The sequence below is a fragment of the Chiroxiphia lanceolata genome, chromosome 11, assembly GCF_009829145.1.
Source record: "Chiroxiphia lanceolata isolate bChiLan1 chromosome 11, bChiLan1.pri, whole genome shotgun sequence".
NCBI lineage: Eukaryota > Metazoa > Chordata > Aves > Passeriformes > Pipridae > Chiroxiphia > Chiroxiphia lanceolata.
In genome coordinates, this window is record NC_045647.1 from 21,163,376 (window position 1) to 21,179,135 (window position 15,760).

The 15,760-nt window shown below is 43.0% G+C and overlaps 1 protein-coding gene across 2 annotated transcripts in view; it reads left to right on the forward strand.

Moving 5' to 3' along the window:
• Window positions 1-15,760, forward strand: part of EFCC1 (EF-hand and coiled-coil domain containing 1) — a 53,698-nt gene that overhangs the window by 23,177 nt on the left and 14,761 nt on the right. The window contains exon 3 of one of the 2 annotated variants that reach the window (XM_032699318.1): window positions 13,185-13,300. The exons of the other annotated variant lie outside the window; for it this stretch is intronic. Coding sequence (XP_032555209.1) covers window positions 13,185-13,300 — 116 coding nt within the window. The remainder of the gene's footprint in view (window positions 1-13,184; window positions 13,301-15,760) is intronic. 2 annotated transcript variants of the gene reach the window in all.

The window sequence follows — 15,760 nt, forward strand, 5'->3', positions numbered from 1 at the left end:
ATCCCCTACTGCTTCAAACACCCACATTTATTTTAAGTCTTCCTCTCAGTGCTGCATTACAGAAAACTTCTGAGAACTGCTTCCTGTTTTTCATACAGATTTCACTCTTTTCCTGTGGAAATCTATTGAGGAAACTCTATGGAAACAAGAGGAAGTATCTGTTCCTAAATACCTGTGGACTGTGCAGAGGAACCGTCCTTGCCCACCGTGGGGCTCCTGTGGAGGGCAGGGCTGTGTGAGATGGGCTGTGTCCCACAGAGGGCACAGGGAGCCCCCAAACCAGCTGCATCCACTCATACACAGCCAGGCTGTGCTGGGGGGGCACTCCAATAAACAGGGAAAAAACTGCAATGAAGCATTGGCTAAAAAAAAAAAAACAAAAGAGGAAAAAAATACATAAGCAAAGAGCCAAAGCCTTTTGTCAGAATAATTTAGGGTCATGTTAATTAGGAAAACATGAATCCTGGTTACCAACATTCCTATGAGGAATTTTCCTAGTAACAAGGTCCATTCCTCTTCTTCTCCTCATTTATTAGCTCTTTTACTGAAGAGGAACCACTGCAGCCTGTGATGGCCACATAACATGAGGGAGTAAAACAGGAGCACTGAGCCATGTAGGATTAGAGATCTTACCTACCTGATGTTCCTTTTTAATAACCCAATGTTAGTACATTCTGTAATACCTTAAATACACAACAGCTGAAACAGAATCACCCTCACAACTGGGGTTTGCATCATCTTTAAGGCTGCTCTGATTTGCTGTAGACCTGGGATTTTCTAGACTGTGGAGGTAGAAAATGCAATGCAAAAGTAGAAAAGTCACTTAACATATTATAACATATTTCAACATAATTAAATGTCCCATTCTGTTTCCTGACAGTGCCAGGCTCCACAGAACCTGGACATTTTTCCCCCAGGACTGCAGGTCTGCTGCATGGCTGAGCATTCCAAAGAGAAACTGAGCCCCAGGCAGTGTTAAAGGATGGAAGGTGGCTTTGTTTCAATTTTCTATACCCTTGTTGAATGATCTATATGCAATTTCCAGGGCAATCAAGTGTTTCGCTTGATCTGAAAACCCAGGGGTGAGTGTGGGGCAGGGGGCAAGAGTGAGAGTTATTTGAAGTTATTAATAAAATCTACCTACTCCTTTGTCCTGCAGAAAGAAGTCCTATTATCATTCTTTCCAAGGGCTCCTGTCAGGATTTCATTGTACCTTGTGCTGACTCGCAGGGAACACCCCTGGCTGGCTCTGAAGGGTCTCTGTAAAGCCATTTTAGAACATTATCCCAGCTGAACCATGTCAGTGCTGAATAGATTACACCACCACTAGGTTTTACTCTAATAGAGACCATTATTGATCTTGTTTTCATCCCAGTAATACTTCTGATGTCAAACCTGTCAGGAGTCCCTTGTGCTGACACAAGACACATTTGTGGTGTTCCATCACTGATGTCCTACACCAACAGTCCTGTGCTCCAAGCACATTTCATAAGCAGACCTGCATGTGAAGGGGTATCAAAAACTGGCCTTAACAGTGCAACAACATTTCAACAAATGAGAAACCAACAAAACCTGGCCGATAAACCATCATACTGGTTATATATGACCACCATTGCATTCTTAGGCTCTCTTTGCTGGCCTTCTGTGTGCCCAAGTTGCATTTCTTAAATGTATTTTAATAGCTGTTTATTCCCACAGTCTAGTTGCTTAATCATTTTAGCTTGAAGTACCTTAAAATACCATATTTGATCCACTGGAAATCATCCATAAACCTGAAGGTTTTACGTACACCCCTACAGTAACCTGTATTTATGGCATCTCTTTTTTAACTCCACTAAGTATCTGTATTAATTTATTTTGACTTTCTACACATATTCAGTGCAGTTGCATATGGCCACCCCGCAGATTCCAGGGGATTCTAAGTGGTAGAGGAGAGTCTTTCCCAGGGGAGTATAAAGATTGGCTAAGTCCCACATGAATCATGATTTTATGCTATTAAATCATCATGGAAATGAATACAGTGTAATCATATTACAGGAACTGAAAAATGGCCTATAAAGCAAAAGCTTGAGGAAAGCTGTAAATGAACTTGTATAAGCCATAACCTGAACTTGGATTGAATCAACTATTTGAAAATAGTAATACTGAAATCTTTACTTAGGAAAATGTTTAAGAAGGTGTGGAACTGTATTTATGTAAGGATTGCAACTGATAGAATGAAACTAAACTGTAATTAAATTGGTTTATGTCAACGAGAGTACATACTTGGCTAAAATCATGCACCTAATTAGGTATTTGCTGCAGTAGGAAAGGTACTGTACAAAGTTTAATCTTAGATGAAGTTTAAGTGAATTTGGAGATAAATACAACGCAAACCTGCTTGGACTGAGGTTCTTCAGATAAGGAAATGGGACAAGAAAATAAATAAATTAAATAATAAATAATAATAAAAATAAAGAAATAAGACAAGCAGAGTCTTGTCACCCATGGAGAAGGGAGAGATGATAAACATCATGTTAGAAATTGGTTCATACATTCAGGGAGTAGCTACATATGGTTACACTTCTGTCACTGGCTTTTTGACCTCCAAATAGTGTTTCCTATTTAACCTTCTCGCCAATAAAAGTCAAAATAGAAGCTGCTATATTTGCTGTCAAAATATACTCAGGACCCCAATAAATGCAGAATTACCAGGTGATATTTTGTAGTCTCCATGAACTGGCAAATAACTTATAAACATTTGCAGAGGAAAATGACAACTTTGGGATTACTCCAAAAGCAGAGTTATTTTTCACCAAACAGGACAACGGAGGCTTCAAGATGGCAAAGGACAGGACAGGCTGCTTTCAGGAAACTCAGAACCGTTTCAGAGAGGCATCAGAAGAGCAGGCCCAGAGCTGAGGTGTGGAGGAACACACAGCAGGACAGTGTCTGACAGAGAAACTGCCCTCAGAAGCTCTGAGGATGTTTTTACAAACAGCAAACACGACAGGCTGAGGGAATTGTCGTCCTTGTTTCCTGCCATAGGATCTGAGGGCCATGGGGCCGTGACTTGCCCATGTTCCCAGTGGCAGTGCTGGCACTGACACCCCATCCCACGGAGCTCCTGCTCCGGGCTCAGCCACAACCACCTGGGCAGCACCGGGACCTGCAGGCACCAAACAGCTGGACAAAGGGCCTCTCTCAGGGCACAACTGTCCTCAGAGAGCTTAAGAAATATCCAACTTAGATGTAAAGCCCCTCCCCTCACACATTAATGTCAGATTTTCCCAAATCCTGAATAAGACCCAGTCAGGAACAGCCAGCTTAAGGCACGCTGATGCTGTTAGATGAGCCATCTGCCTTTTCTGTCACTGCACATCCATGAGGCTCTAAGTCTAGGGAGTTCTGAAATAAATTCTGAAGGAATTTACATGCCAGTAAACAGGTCCTTTGGGAGTTTGCACCACTGCTATCGACAGTTTTGCATACACACGACAGAACTGAGAAATAGCTTTGTCACAGGTTTTAAGCTTTCAGAGTTAAATTCACAGGCTCTGCTCCCTGACTCTGTTAAGAAGAACAGTTTTCCTGATCTAGGAGACATGAAAAGGCTCCCTGGACATTTGATCTTCACTGACACAGTCCAGCACACAGGAGATAACGGGAGGGTTCCTGGGGATTAAACACCTCACGGCTACGTGAAGGAACACACGGGGGTGGTGGTTGTTACACAGCAGTGGCAGAAGGAAATTATCTGCAGGAGCACAGCTCTGCTGCTCTTCTTTCTCTGGCTTACATGCTTGATGTCTTGTGTCCTGGTCAGAGCTATCAGTGCTTTTGAATGCTGTAGGATTTAGTTATTAATTTTTGATTATAGGCTTTCGAGCATCTTTCTGTGAAACACAAGTCAGGACACCAGGAGAAACAAAAGTCTAAAACTCTTGAGTTTGAAAAGCAGGAAGGACAAATAGATTTAGAATGTATCCAGACAAATCTTTCACGGGGGTGTGTCTGTATTTGTTTTCACAGGCCTCGATTTCTATTCCTTATGGGCTGGGCTAAATGGAGGTCTCAGAGTGTCAGAGAGAGGTTTCCCCAGGGGGACTGTCCACCTGACTAGAAGCAAAGAGGGCTGGAAATCACAGAACAACAGGTTGGAAGAACCTCAAGGATCACCTGGTCCTCCCTTTCTTGGCAAAAGTGTGATCTTGAGTGAGAATTTATTCTCCCATGAGCTTCAGCCTCACTCAAACCCTGTGCTTCCTGAGAGCCTGGAGAGGCAGATTGCTCACACTGCTTATCTGAAGTGACTTGTAACGTAGTGCCTGTGCAGAATTTTCAGCCAGCTCCAGGCAAAAGGACCTCTGTCCTGTCCTAGGGTGGGGTGGAGGATGTTGACCTGAGGGAGGGCACCCATGAGGTGTAAAGTATCCTGGGGGAAGCAGCCTGGCACAGCCCCCAGTGCTGAGTGCAGCCAGCAGGACGGATCCAGGCTGGATCAGCCCTCTCTTGGGAATGCAGCTGAGATGGCTGGCATGGCACAGTGAACATCAGCACAGGTCTTCTGAACTCACCTGCACACAGCCAGGGACCCTGCACACACACATGGCCTATTAGGGAGGTCCAGCTGGGTTTCCCCACGTTGGTGTGACAGGGAAGTGGTGTTTAGCCAGCAGTTAGTCAGGGGGGTGGTACAATTGTGAATAAAACCCTTCTGGTCCCTCAGCTGTCCCAAGTACCTCAACACACAGACTCTGTGCTGCTCAGCATTACTGGGGGGTCCAGCACCAGCCCCAAGTCCATGTACAGAATCTCGTGAGCTTGTGGAGTATTTCTGACACTGCCAGCTTAACACACACTTCAGGTAAACTAAATTAGTTGTTCCACTATGGAATGAAGGCAAACTCGAGAGTAGAGCTGTGTAACAGAAAAGGAGGAGCAACAGATCCATGACCTTCAATTCCAGAATGAGGAGAAAAATTGAATCCAGGTTTTTAGCTCAGACTTCAATCTTGTGCAAGGTTTAGCAAATGTCTTTGTGCTAATAGTTAATCAAGAACAGGTGATACTTGAATTTGTCTAGCTTTATTTAGGTCTATGTTGTGTATATCCAAGCTTCCAGTGTAAATATCTGAATTTCTGGCTAGCAGGGTGTGGCAAAAGAGTTCTTTATTCCCGTGGAAAAACAGCTGCAAAACATTTCCTTTATTTTGTCAGAGAAGAATTCATTAAGGGGCAGGAATATCTGAGTGACATAATTCCAGAGTGATGCACATTTGTCCTGCATAGTGCAGTGACTGTTAACCACAAAATACCCCACACAGCAAAGAGCAGCCTGGTTCAGCACAGACACACTCAAGAACTATTGCCATGCAATATAATCCCTTGTGAGGCTCAGGACTTACAGAAGCCCTATAATTACTTCCTCTGTTTAGCCTAATTGTCAAATGTTATCTTCCATGGAGCAGCCCAAGTGACTAATAGCTTATTAAGAACGGTAAACTGAAGTTTCAAGGCCAAAAAAGGTTAAGGAAAACACCAAACAGCGAGACTCGGAGATCCTGAGCTGCTTTTCAGAGCTGAAAGGAAGGTATTCTGTAAGTCACAGGATGAAACCTGCCCATGCAGCTGTAATTCAGCTTCCTTAATCATTTATTTGTAAGAAATGTGTATGTATGCATGTGTGTGTCTGTGCATAAGGGCTCCTGTTTTGTACTTGGATGGCCTCGCTAATCCACTGATATTTATCTTGACTGTAAGCGTGGCCTCACCTGACACATTGCAAAGGAAGGAGTACACTCTGCACCCCAGTATAATAGACCAGACTAGAAAGAGGACATTCAAAATATTCTGCCAGTTTTAGGCTCCCCCTCTGACTGATCTAAATGTTCCCAGTACCTGGTATTTCAGAGCAAAGCACTCAAGTGAGAACTGCCATGATCCCACCCTTCCCTGCAGTTCTCATGCCCTGTAGTCTCAAATTTCATGAAAAAAAGAATGATCAGGACTCAATTATTATCTGTACGTGTGCAACACGGTAATTATGTCAAGAAAGCCTAACTGAAGTAATTTGCCTGACACTGTGGATAGTCTCTGGCAGAGACATGAGTGGAATCTCCTTCACCAAAGGAGCTTTGAGCAGCTTTGGCAGGGACACTCCATTCTGCTCCCGTGTGTCTCGCCTGACTTGCTGCTTGTAGATGAAAAAGGAACAAAGGAACCTCCTGGCAGAAGTTTCCTTCTCTCTCCAGCTGTTGTCCATCCACAGAAATCATTCATCTCCTGCCTGAGGCAAAGGTCACACAGGACAAACAGACTGGGATGTTCCAGATAACAACTGTACTGTCGTGCATGTGCTCCAGGGACATCGTGGGAATTAAGAACCTTAAAAAGAAAAAAACAACCAAATACACATAAAACACAAGAATTTGTATCGGGCAGCATCATCACGTCTGTGTTTTCCACCAAGAGGCTCAGATCCCCCACATTCTCTGCATAGATTCCTGCTCTGAGGTGACAGCCCAGTAAATTATCATCCTGCATGTGGCCCTGCATTGGGAGAGGGAGCAGAAACTCATTTGTGCGTGGTTTTCCCAAATATTTACTGACAGGAGAGTGATGGCAAGACTTCCAGAACTTGGATAGCATCCCAGGTTTTATCAGGGAGTGTGTTTGGGCCTCAAGCACTTTTTTCTCCATATTTCATCTTCTGTCCTTTTACTCCTCTATGTTGAAATCTGCTGTTGCAGCAATTCCCAATCCCACTCTAACCACTGTACCTGTCCAGGGTGTAACTCAATCCCATGTTTTCATCAGCAGGAAAACTGCTCACTCCTGTCACAGCTCTGCATTCTGCATCCCCAAAGGATGCAGCTCTTAGGGCTGTGCTTTGACTCACATTTTAAACTTCTCTCCAGAAATAAGAGAGGGATGAGATATTTTAAACACAGACTAAGGACCTACAAGGACCTTTAGAAATCCATTTACCTCTGTTGTTTTTGCTTACCTGAAAACTAAAAGATCATCCCAAAGGAATATTGGATTGTGAGACATTCAACCCAAATGGCATGGAAAAGCAATATGCAATGAAAGATCTTTGCATCTAAACCTTTGAGGATCAAAAATGTCAGGAACACTAGGAAATACATTTTTCTAATCTGACCTCTGATTTTAAGAAACAGAGTAACAAGAAGGCGTTTGACAAATGAACAATAAAGACCTGTGCTAAGAGCAGCCAATTTCTGAAAAACAGTTTCCTCCAAACAGTCCAAGTTCACAGCAGTTGCTCCTTGGAATGGGACAGTGGGGACAATGAAAGGCACTGTCCATTCTGTAATTTAATTGTATCTGCACAAAGGTTTGTGCTGCCTCAAAAATGCTTGAAATCATCATAGGAAGGACAGCAAGCTACAGCTCTGTGTGTGACAGCACCATTCCAGGGTTTGCCTGCTTGTATCCAACGTGCAGGAAGATGGAAAGGTTCTGCAAGAAAACACATGACCCTCAGTTAAATGACTTTTTTCTGGAGGGTGGTGATTTTGGCAAGAAAATGAAAATCAACAGCCGACAACAGGAAACCTCCCAGAACTGTAACCATTGTACAGCCATAGTTGTAGTTATAACTATACTTTATAACTACCCATATGAACCCAGGATACTGAGGCATCTTTACTATTGCCACTATAACTTCATACTTTTACAAATTTATATATAATGCCTTACAGATCAAGCTATTCAAAACCTGAGATTCAGCATCTGGATTGATCACAGAAAGATCATTCACATGATTTCTGTTGGAGAGGAGTTCACAGACCACAGCACCAACCAGAGAAAGATGGATTCAGAAAACCCACACAGACACTTAGCTCCAGTGTGAAAACATATTTGATCTCAGCAGTAAATGAAAAGTCATAAATAAATCTAAAATATGCACACCTTCTCAACTCTGTAATTCCCTGGAGGGGATAAACCAGAATGGAACCATTCTGAGTTCCCTGAACTCTGACAGTTTGGGTAAAATAGTACAAAAATAAAAATCACACCTCATTTTGGTTAAAAACCACAAGTCATACACTTTGAAAATAAAGCATAGCTTAGTTTGTGTGACTGTACTTGAGGCAACGTTATTACGCAGCTGTTTGGTCTGCTGCAAGTCAGTCTCTAAAAGAGATGAGTTAAAGGCCTGTGAAGGTGAAGTTAATAATTCCTCAGAGCTACTTTATGATTAGTCAGGAATTATTTAAGTTCAAGATTTGCTTGGCACCAGAGGCAGGTGGGGCTTGCTGCAGTTGAATGTTTCCATAACAATACAGGAGAGCCAATTAAAAGCCAATTAGTCATGGACATTACTTTAAGGTCCAGTACTTTGCAAACTCTCCCCCCTTCACTGTTCCTTCCCTGGGCTGCCCTTTATGCTCAGCACAAAGGCTCCAGATGAATGGGGGCTCTTTGCCTGTCTGCATAGAAGCCTCCCCACGCTGACACAAACCCTTCCCAGGCACCTCCAGCCCTGCTCCCCCGTCTGATCTTTGCCCTAAACAAATGTGCTGTTTATTCACTCTTCTCCTCGTTTATGAAGAACCATTGGATGCTGTATGAATACTAATGAGAAAAGAATTAAACCTGTGTTTAAGAGTGAGTGAGGATTCCTCCCTTCCGCATTTACCGTGACAGCCAAAGCCTTGGCCCCTCTTGTTATGCTCTTCTCTGAATCCCCAAATCTCTGTCACTTGAAAATTAAGAGTGCAGATTTGGCACTAAAGAAAATAAAGAGCTCCCAGATAGAAAAAGATGACCTAGTGGTTAAATCACATGATGAGAAATGGGGAAATGGGGTGTTTCATTGTTCTGCTACCAAAGAGCACCACCATGACTCCACCCATGCCTCCATCACCTCCCCTGAGAAGGAGGATGAAATCCTGTGTACTCCAACAATGGCACCTAAGCAGCCCTTAGAAATTAAACCTTCTGTACTGTGTGGTTTCATCTGCTTTAAAGACCAAAAAAAAGAGAAAATCCAGTCAGAAATTTGAAATATCCTCCAAAGTGGATGTAGGATCCTATGTCATGGCAAAACTAAAAGAAGGAAACAGCCCCTTTCTTCCAATAGACAGCAAAGATCCATTAATATCCTTAATGCTGTTCTTGTACTGTGTGATATTTCTGATTAGAATCTTCTTCAATCCATCTAATTTTTAGCTCTAGTTTAAAGAAATGCCAAGTTTTGCCTTTGCAGCTACATGAGCAGTATTAGCAGCCCCTTCACCCCTCTCAGTTTCTGTACAGCCAAAACCACCTCCAGCTCTGCCTCTTGATCTTTGGCACCAAACTTGGCAGATTAATGCCTTAAACTGGATTTGGGTGATGCAAATGAAAATTACCTGTGTTTATAGATCCCTCTTTTGGAACTCTATTGCACAGACACTGCCCCTCCCTTTACCTCTGTCACCAGGCTGTTGGTGCTGCCCCTTCCTGCCACCTTCCCTGGGCACTGCCATGAATAAATGTTGGACTCCTGGCAAGCCATACCAAACCAACAAATTTCCAGTTTTATTGCTTCCAACGGGTCCTTGACTTGGTATTTTAGCTGATTAAATACAAAATCCCTTGGGTTTTAGAAGTTTCCACATCTACTCATGCTGCTGCTGCTTTGTTTCCCTTCATTTTTATCTGTCTCTGAAATTCCAGCTTGCCTGGCCACATGTTTAAAATCTGCCCCTTTCCTGAACACCTTGAAACAATTTCCATGTGTGGGGCAAGAAAAGAAGGCTGTATCTTCATCTCTCTTTTTAGTCAGGTGTAAGGAACACTGACTTTGTTGTATTTCTTCTTGGGGAAACTAAAGCACAATGTGATTTGATGTGAAGGATAGAGCCTGTGCCACCTGGGGCTGTAAACCTTGGCTGAAAACTTACATTTCTTTCCAGTTTCCCAGATGAACATCTCCAGAGTAGACAGACAGGGCTGTCTTTAATCCATATATTGGGCAGAGACTCAACAAAACACATCATCTGTGTGGCTCCCTTAGTTTCTCCACATTAGGAGAGAGCTAATGAGTCTTCTCATGATAATTACTACAGAATAGTAAGTTTTTACTTTGTATTTCATCAACTTCCCTTATAAGAACAACAGAGAAGTGACAGTTAATATTTAGGTTTGCCTTGAATGTCATCTAAGGAGAAGGAATTTGCTATTCTAAGTCCTGAGTTATATGGGAGGGGTTTTTTTGTCCCACCAAACTTCTTAACGTTCCTCAGACTGCACATCAGTTGACACCAGGCTGCCAGATGTCAGAAGTCAATACCACCAGCACGTCTCCTGTTAAACATCACACCCTTTACCCACACTTGCTAGATAAGATTTTCATGACACTTGAATATTCTCAATATTTTATAGGTTAAAATCTTAACCAGCTCCATAACTACAATGAACATTCACTGAAATGTCATCTCTGTGTTATGTGAACTAACTCTGGGAATCTCTGAAACCCAAACAGATCTAAATTATGCTGCAGCTCAAAACTAAGAGAGCAATCTGCTAAATACCAGCTATGGTGCTCAAGAAATAATAAAGGATTCTTACTGAGTACCGGACCCAAAAATATGTTTGTCTCCACAATGAAGGAAATCAGCACATTTCAGAACAATGAAATGTAATATTCTTGTGGCAGGAATGTCCCCCAGTAGCTGTCCAGAGCTCTGATGCTTCCCAGAGCCCCCATTGTGAATGCCCAAGCTTAACAGTGCATTTCATTTGGGCACTATTCCATAATGACTTTTTCCAGAACTAATGGAGCTGGAATGACTGTCCAGGCTCCATTCTGGGGATTGCTATTTCCCTTGGCTTTACGAGAAATCCAGTTGTTGCTAAGCTAAATAATGCCATAAATTGCAAATGCAGTAAGTCACTGTTTTTTCATGCAGTCAGTTCTACTCAGGGGGGTCAAGTGAGTGCTGGTTTCTAAGCAGGGCTTAGCTCAGCTTCTGTCCCTGCTGATGTTTTCAAATACTGACTCTTTTGTTAAATTCATGATCTTATTTACTTCATGTTCTTTCACAGGCAACAAGGGAACCAGCATTGGTGTGGCTCTGCAGGAGCAGCTGTGTGGGATTAAACCAAAGCTCTGCAATACTGATCTCTAGCTCAGCATCAGCTGCTCTGTTGCACAGCTCAGGCCTGTTTCTGGCTGCAAATTACAACACCTAAAGGAAGGATTTACAAGATTTGTACAAAAGGTCATGTTATACAACTTGTTTCAGCAGGACCAATTTGCTAAATGTTTGAACTCTCACTTTTGATGACTATTTAGTGTGCTAAGTAGAAGGAATATTCAATATTTTGCCAGACCAAAACTAATCTTAGGAAGAATTTGGAGGAACCTAATTCAACACAGAACTCTTGAATTTGGTTTGTTTTCTTCTGCAAGTAGATTCTTTGTGAACTACACAACAACCCCTACTGGCAATATTAGGTTCTTACTATATTATAAAAGTCTAATTTCTTAAATTCTCCATAGCTCTTACTTCAGTAAGATTTGATGGAAATAAGGAGCATATTATGTATATTGTGTGAAAAAAACCCAAGATCTTTAGAATAAATTCAGCACTATGTGTTGCCTTTCAATTTCATAGACTTTATTTACTACTTAGCATGTAAATAGGAGTCATAGAATTAATTTTCTTTGTCAGCTATATTGTTTGCCTCCATTGCATTCCCTCTAAAATATCAATACTGCCCCTCAGTATATCCCTAGGTAGGGGAGCCAAGCTGAACCAAACCAAATGTACTCTGATAAAAAGAGACTAGTAGCTCCAATGGACTCACCATGACTTGCATTTCACACCAAAAGAAATATTTTATTAAATTGTTAGAAAATTTTTATGTTGTTAGATTTTAGTTCATGCACAGTAAGGGTTTCCATTGCACTAAGTGATTTGTACTCTCTTACATGCTTAGGTCTTTTCTGGATTGGGGTAGAAAATTGTCAACTCAACTACACGTAAATATATTGTGAGTCTTTCCTCTGACAGGAGTTACCCTGAACCTCCTGGAAGGCACTGCCCCAGTGGTGTCCACCTGGGTAACCTGAAGTTCCTCAGTCAGATCAACCATTGTCCTTCACTGAATTCAATCACTGTTTTCAAAGTAGGTTTTGTTGGCACGTTTAAGGACTCAAATTCATCAGTTCCATTACTTGATCTCTGTATCACCCCTTGAAAGCCATTTCCTGTAAACCACCTGGATGTAACATCCCCTGATTGCGCTCGGGAACAGACACCATTTCCGGGGAGGTGCCAGCTCTGCCCAGAGGTTCTTACCTGTACCTCGCTGGGCTCCAGCTGTGTCACTGCTTCTGGATCATTCTTTTTGACTTCTCAGTCTGACACTGATTCACCTCCAGTACTCAGATGACTTGGGTCAAAACTGCCTGGCATTTCTGAGCCCAAGGGAGCAGGTGCAGGATTTCTGCCCCAGCCCCCGTGGGTGCTGAGTGCCCATGGTGAACATGGAGCACCCGCTGCCATGGCACTGCCAGGGGGCAGGAAGGGGTGATGGCCGGGGCAGATGTTCCATGCAGAGGTTCTAGATGTCTTTAAATAATGTAAGGAAGATCTGAAGCCATTGAAGAGCGTCCAAAGGAGGGCAATGAAGATGGGGAAGGGCCTTGATTTGAAGTCATGTGAGGACACTGAGGGCACTTGGTGTGTTCAGCCAGAGCAGAGGAGACTGAGGGGAGACCTCAGTGCAGTTCCAACTGCCTGGGCAGGGGCAGAGGAGGGGCAGGGACTGAACCTGCTCTGGGGAGACCAGGGACAGCACCCAGGGAATGGCTGGAGCTGTGTCAGGGCAGGCTCAGGTTGGATCTCAGCAAAAGGTTCTTCCCCCAGAGGCTGGTTGGGCACTGCCCAGGCTCCCCAGGGCAGTGGGCACAGCCCCAAGGCTGCCAGAGCTCCAGGAGGGTTTGGCTGATCCTCTGGGGCACAGAGGGTGACTGTTGGGGATGGGCCTGTGCAGGGCCAGGGGTTGGACTGGATGATCCTTGTGGGTCCCTTCCAACTCAGCACATTCTGGGATTCTGTAAATTGAACTAAAAGTTGGGAGTACTCTTTAGTTTTTAGTATCAGAAGAACAGCTGAAATCCTTTGGTTGTTTGGTTTTCCAGATTTCCTCCCAGTCCACCTTGCTCTGCCCTGTTTTTGCAGATCGGGGTTGGAGAGGAGCCTCCCGGAGCAGCAGGAGGGGGCAGGGACCCGCTGTCCCTCCGTGGGGCGGCAGAGCCGCGGATCCCCAGCCGGAGGAGCCGGGACTGCTGAGCACGGTACACACCCAGCACACACCACTGCCCCTCCTCAGCCACTGGGAAAATCAGCAGCAGAAAAACTAATATATTAAACCCCCAAACCACAAACCGGTCCTAGTGAATCTTGAAATCTAGATAAAAGGTTGCATCCCAGATTTCTATTTCTCACTCCCACATAATTTTATATTTAATAAAAGGCTGAACTTTTTACTTAGAGCTATGATTTAAAACTGCTTTTTTTCCATATGAGTCATCTCACCCAACTTTTTTTCCTGGCTTAAAAGTACAAAGTTTTCATTTCTTTGTAAATAAAAACTCACAACCTCAGTTAAAATAATTTCCAAGGAAACTATTTGCAGTTGATATTCTGTACAGCCACACTCCTTGGAAACATCCTGGCTGCTCCAGTAACTCTGGAAAGGACCAACCTGTTTAGCACTAACTACTGGCATAACATTGCCCAGTTTGGCTTCCCTTCAGTTATTTATTTATGGTTTTGGACACATCAAGGACAAAAAAAAGTACTTACCCAGCAATAACTCTAAGTTACAAGACACCTTTCCTGCAGACTGGAGCTGGTTTTAGTGATATAAAAGTCAGATTTTAGGTTGGATTGAACAGAGCTGGCAAGCAGCTGCTTGGGAACGTGAAAAATAGTGACATGTAAATACCATTAAAGTTGCAGCACATTCTTCATCTGGTTAGACTTAGAAAGTAAACCTGCTTCAACAAATATTCTTATCAAATCACGCACTTTGCCAACTCAAAGACAGTTTCCATGTAAAACTAAGCTACCCATATTTCAAGTGCAAAGAGCTTTCTAGCAAAAACTTTTCATACAAATAAATTGTGGGGTTATAGATTTAAAAATAGAGAAAACTGTTCCATCAAATACAAAAGGACTAGTTAGGCTGAAAAGAAGACTAACTCAGGGAGCTGAACAAAGAAAAAAAAATTGTGTGAACATCCAGGATTAGACCTAGGTATACTAGATAAATAAATAAATTAATTAATCTAGATGCAGAATGAATTCTATTTTATGTATCTCTATACACACTCTTTAATAAACATAAATTTCTTAGAGCAGAAGAGCACTTGCGTCAATGGAATTGAATAAGATATTCTGCATTAGGCAGTTTACAGATAAATGCCTAAATATCAAAAAATAAAGTGCTCTATGATTTTACCGGCAGAATATTTTTTTTAAATATCAGCTTAGTAAAAGAATTTTCGTAAAATCCTGGCTTTCTGTTAAAAGAGGTGCATGAGAAGTTTTCCATCTCCTCTCTGGGTTTCAGCCCTGCCATCCCAATCTCCAAGGGGGATGTCAAAGCTCCTCTCTTTTGTGCCCACATTCAGTGGGAGGGGAGGACATTCCCTTGCATGGGGGGAAGAAAACCAAAAAGCATTACAAGGATCTTGGCTATTTTGGCCTGAAGCCCAACTGAGATTCACATGCCTCTTCCTCCACGTTCAAAAGCCTCATTTGAGTGTCTGCTGTGCCAGATGCTGCAGTTCATTTACTGGATTAGACCTTGTGGAGCTCCCAAGGAACCTGCAGCGATGTGGGGTCAGTTCTCACAGCTGCCACACGGGCTGGGAGCTCTGATTGTTACCCCTTGGAACTCCCATGGCAGGAAAAGAAATAGGGATAAAAAAGGTTCCCTCCTAAGGTATCACAGGTTGCAAATAAAGTCTGGCTTTGTTTCGGCTATGCCTCACAGAGAGCAAGTGCTGCTGATCCCTGGGCTCATGCAGTGTAAGGATTGCCAGGAACACACAGACGTTCATCCTCTAATTAAAGAGCAACACTGCAGGAACCAAGCTTTGTTTCTGCTCAGGCAATAAATTATTGAACACCGTAACCTATAAATTAGGCACTCTGAATGCCACTGGAATGAAAATTGCATTAACTTATGCTGAGTGTAAACCAGAACTAAAAAATAAGGGAAAAAACAGGTCATTTTTTCCTTGTTGCTGTGAATGGAGCTGTGCGGGATCCTGTCCCTAGAAAACACAATGAGTAAATGAATTAGAGAACATTGATGTCCAATTTCTGCCCTCTGAATATGTGTTCAGCTGGTACAGTGACTGTTCAAGAACAGTCTTACCTAGCATGATCCTTTCTCTTTCCTCTCCAAAAGTCTATATTCAGTTGTATCCTTGAGCAGTAACTTACCCCCAACACCACACTAACCCTTCACATTTATCCTTAAATTAGACTTACACAGAGAAAGAAGAGAGTTGAAGTGAAATAGCTACAAATTACCTGCAAAAGGGCACTGAAGTGTTCAAGACTTAAAATAAGGATCTTTGCTGCAGCTGCCCTGCCACTCCTTTAAAGCCTCTTTCCATGGATGCTGGAGGGCCCTGCCTGGGGTTTCAGTGGGGTTTTTAAACCTCCCCTCTTTCTGGCTCAGTCTCAGGTTTAAGCAGCTACAGCACGTTGGGGTGGTTGGTGTGTTGCTGAGGGGTGGT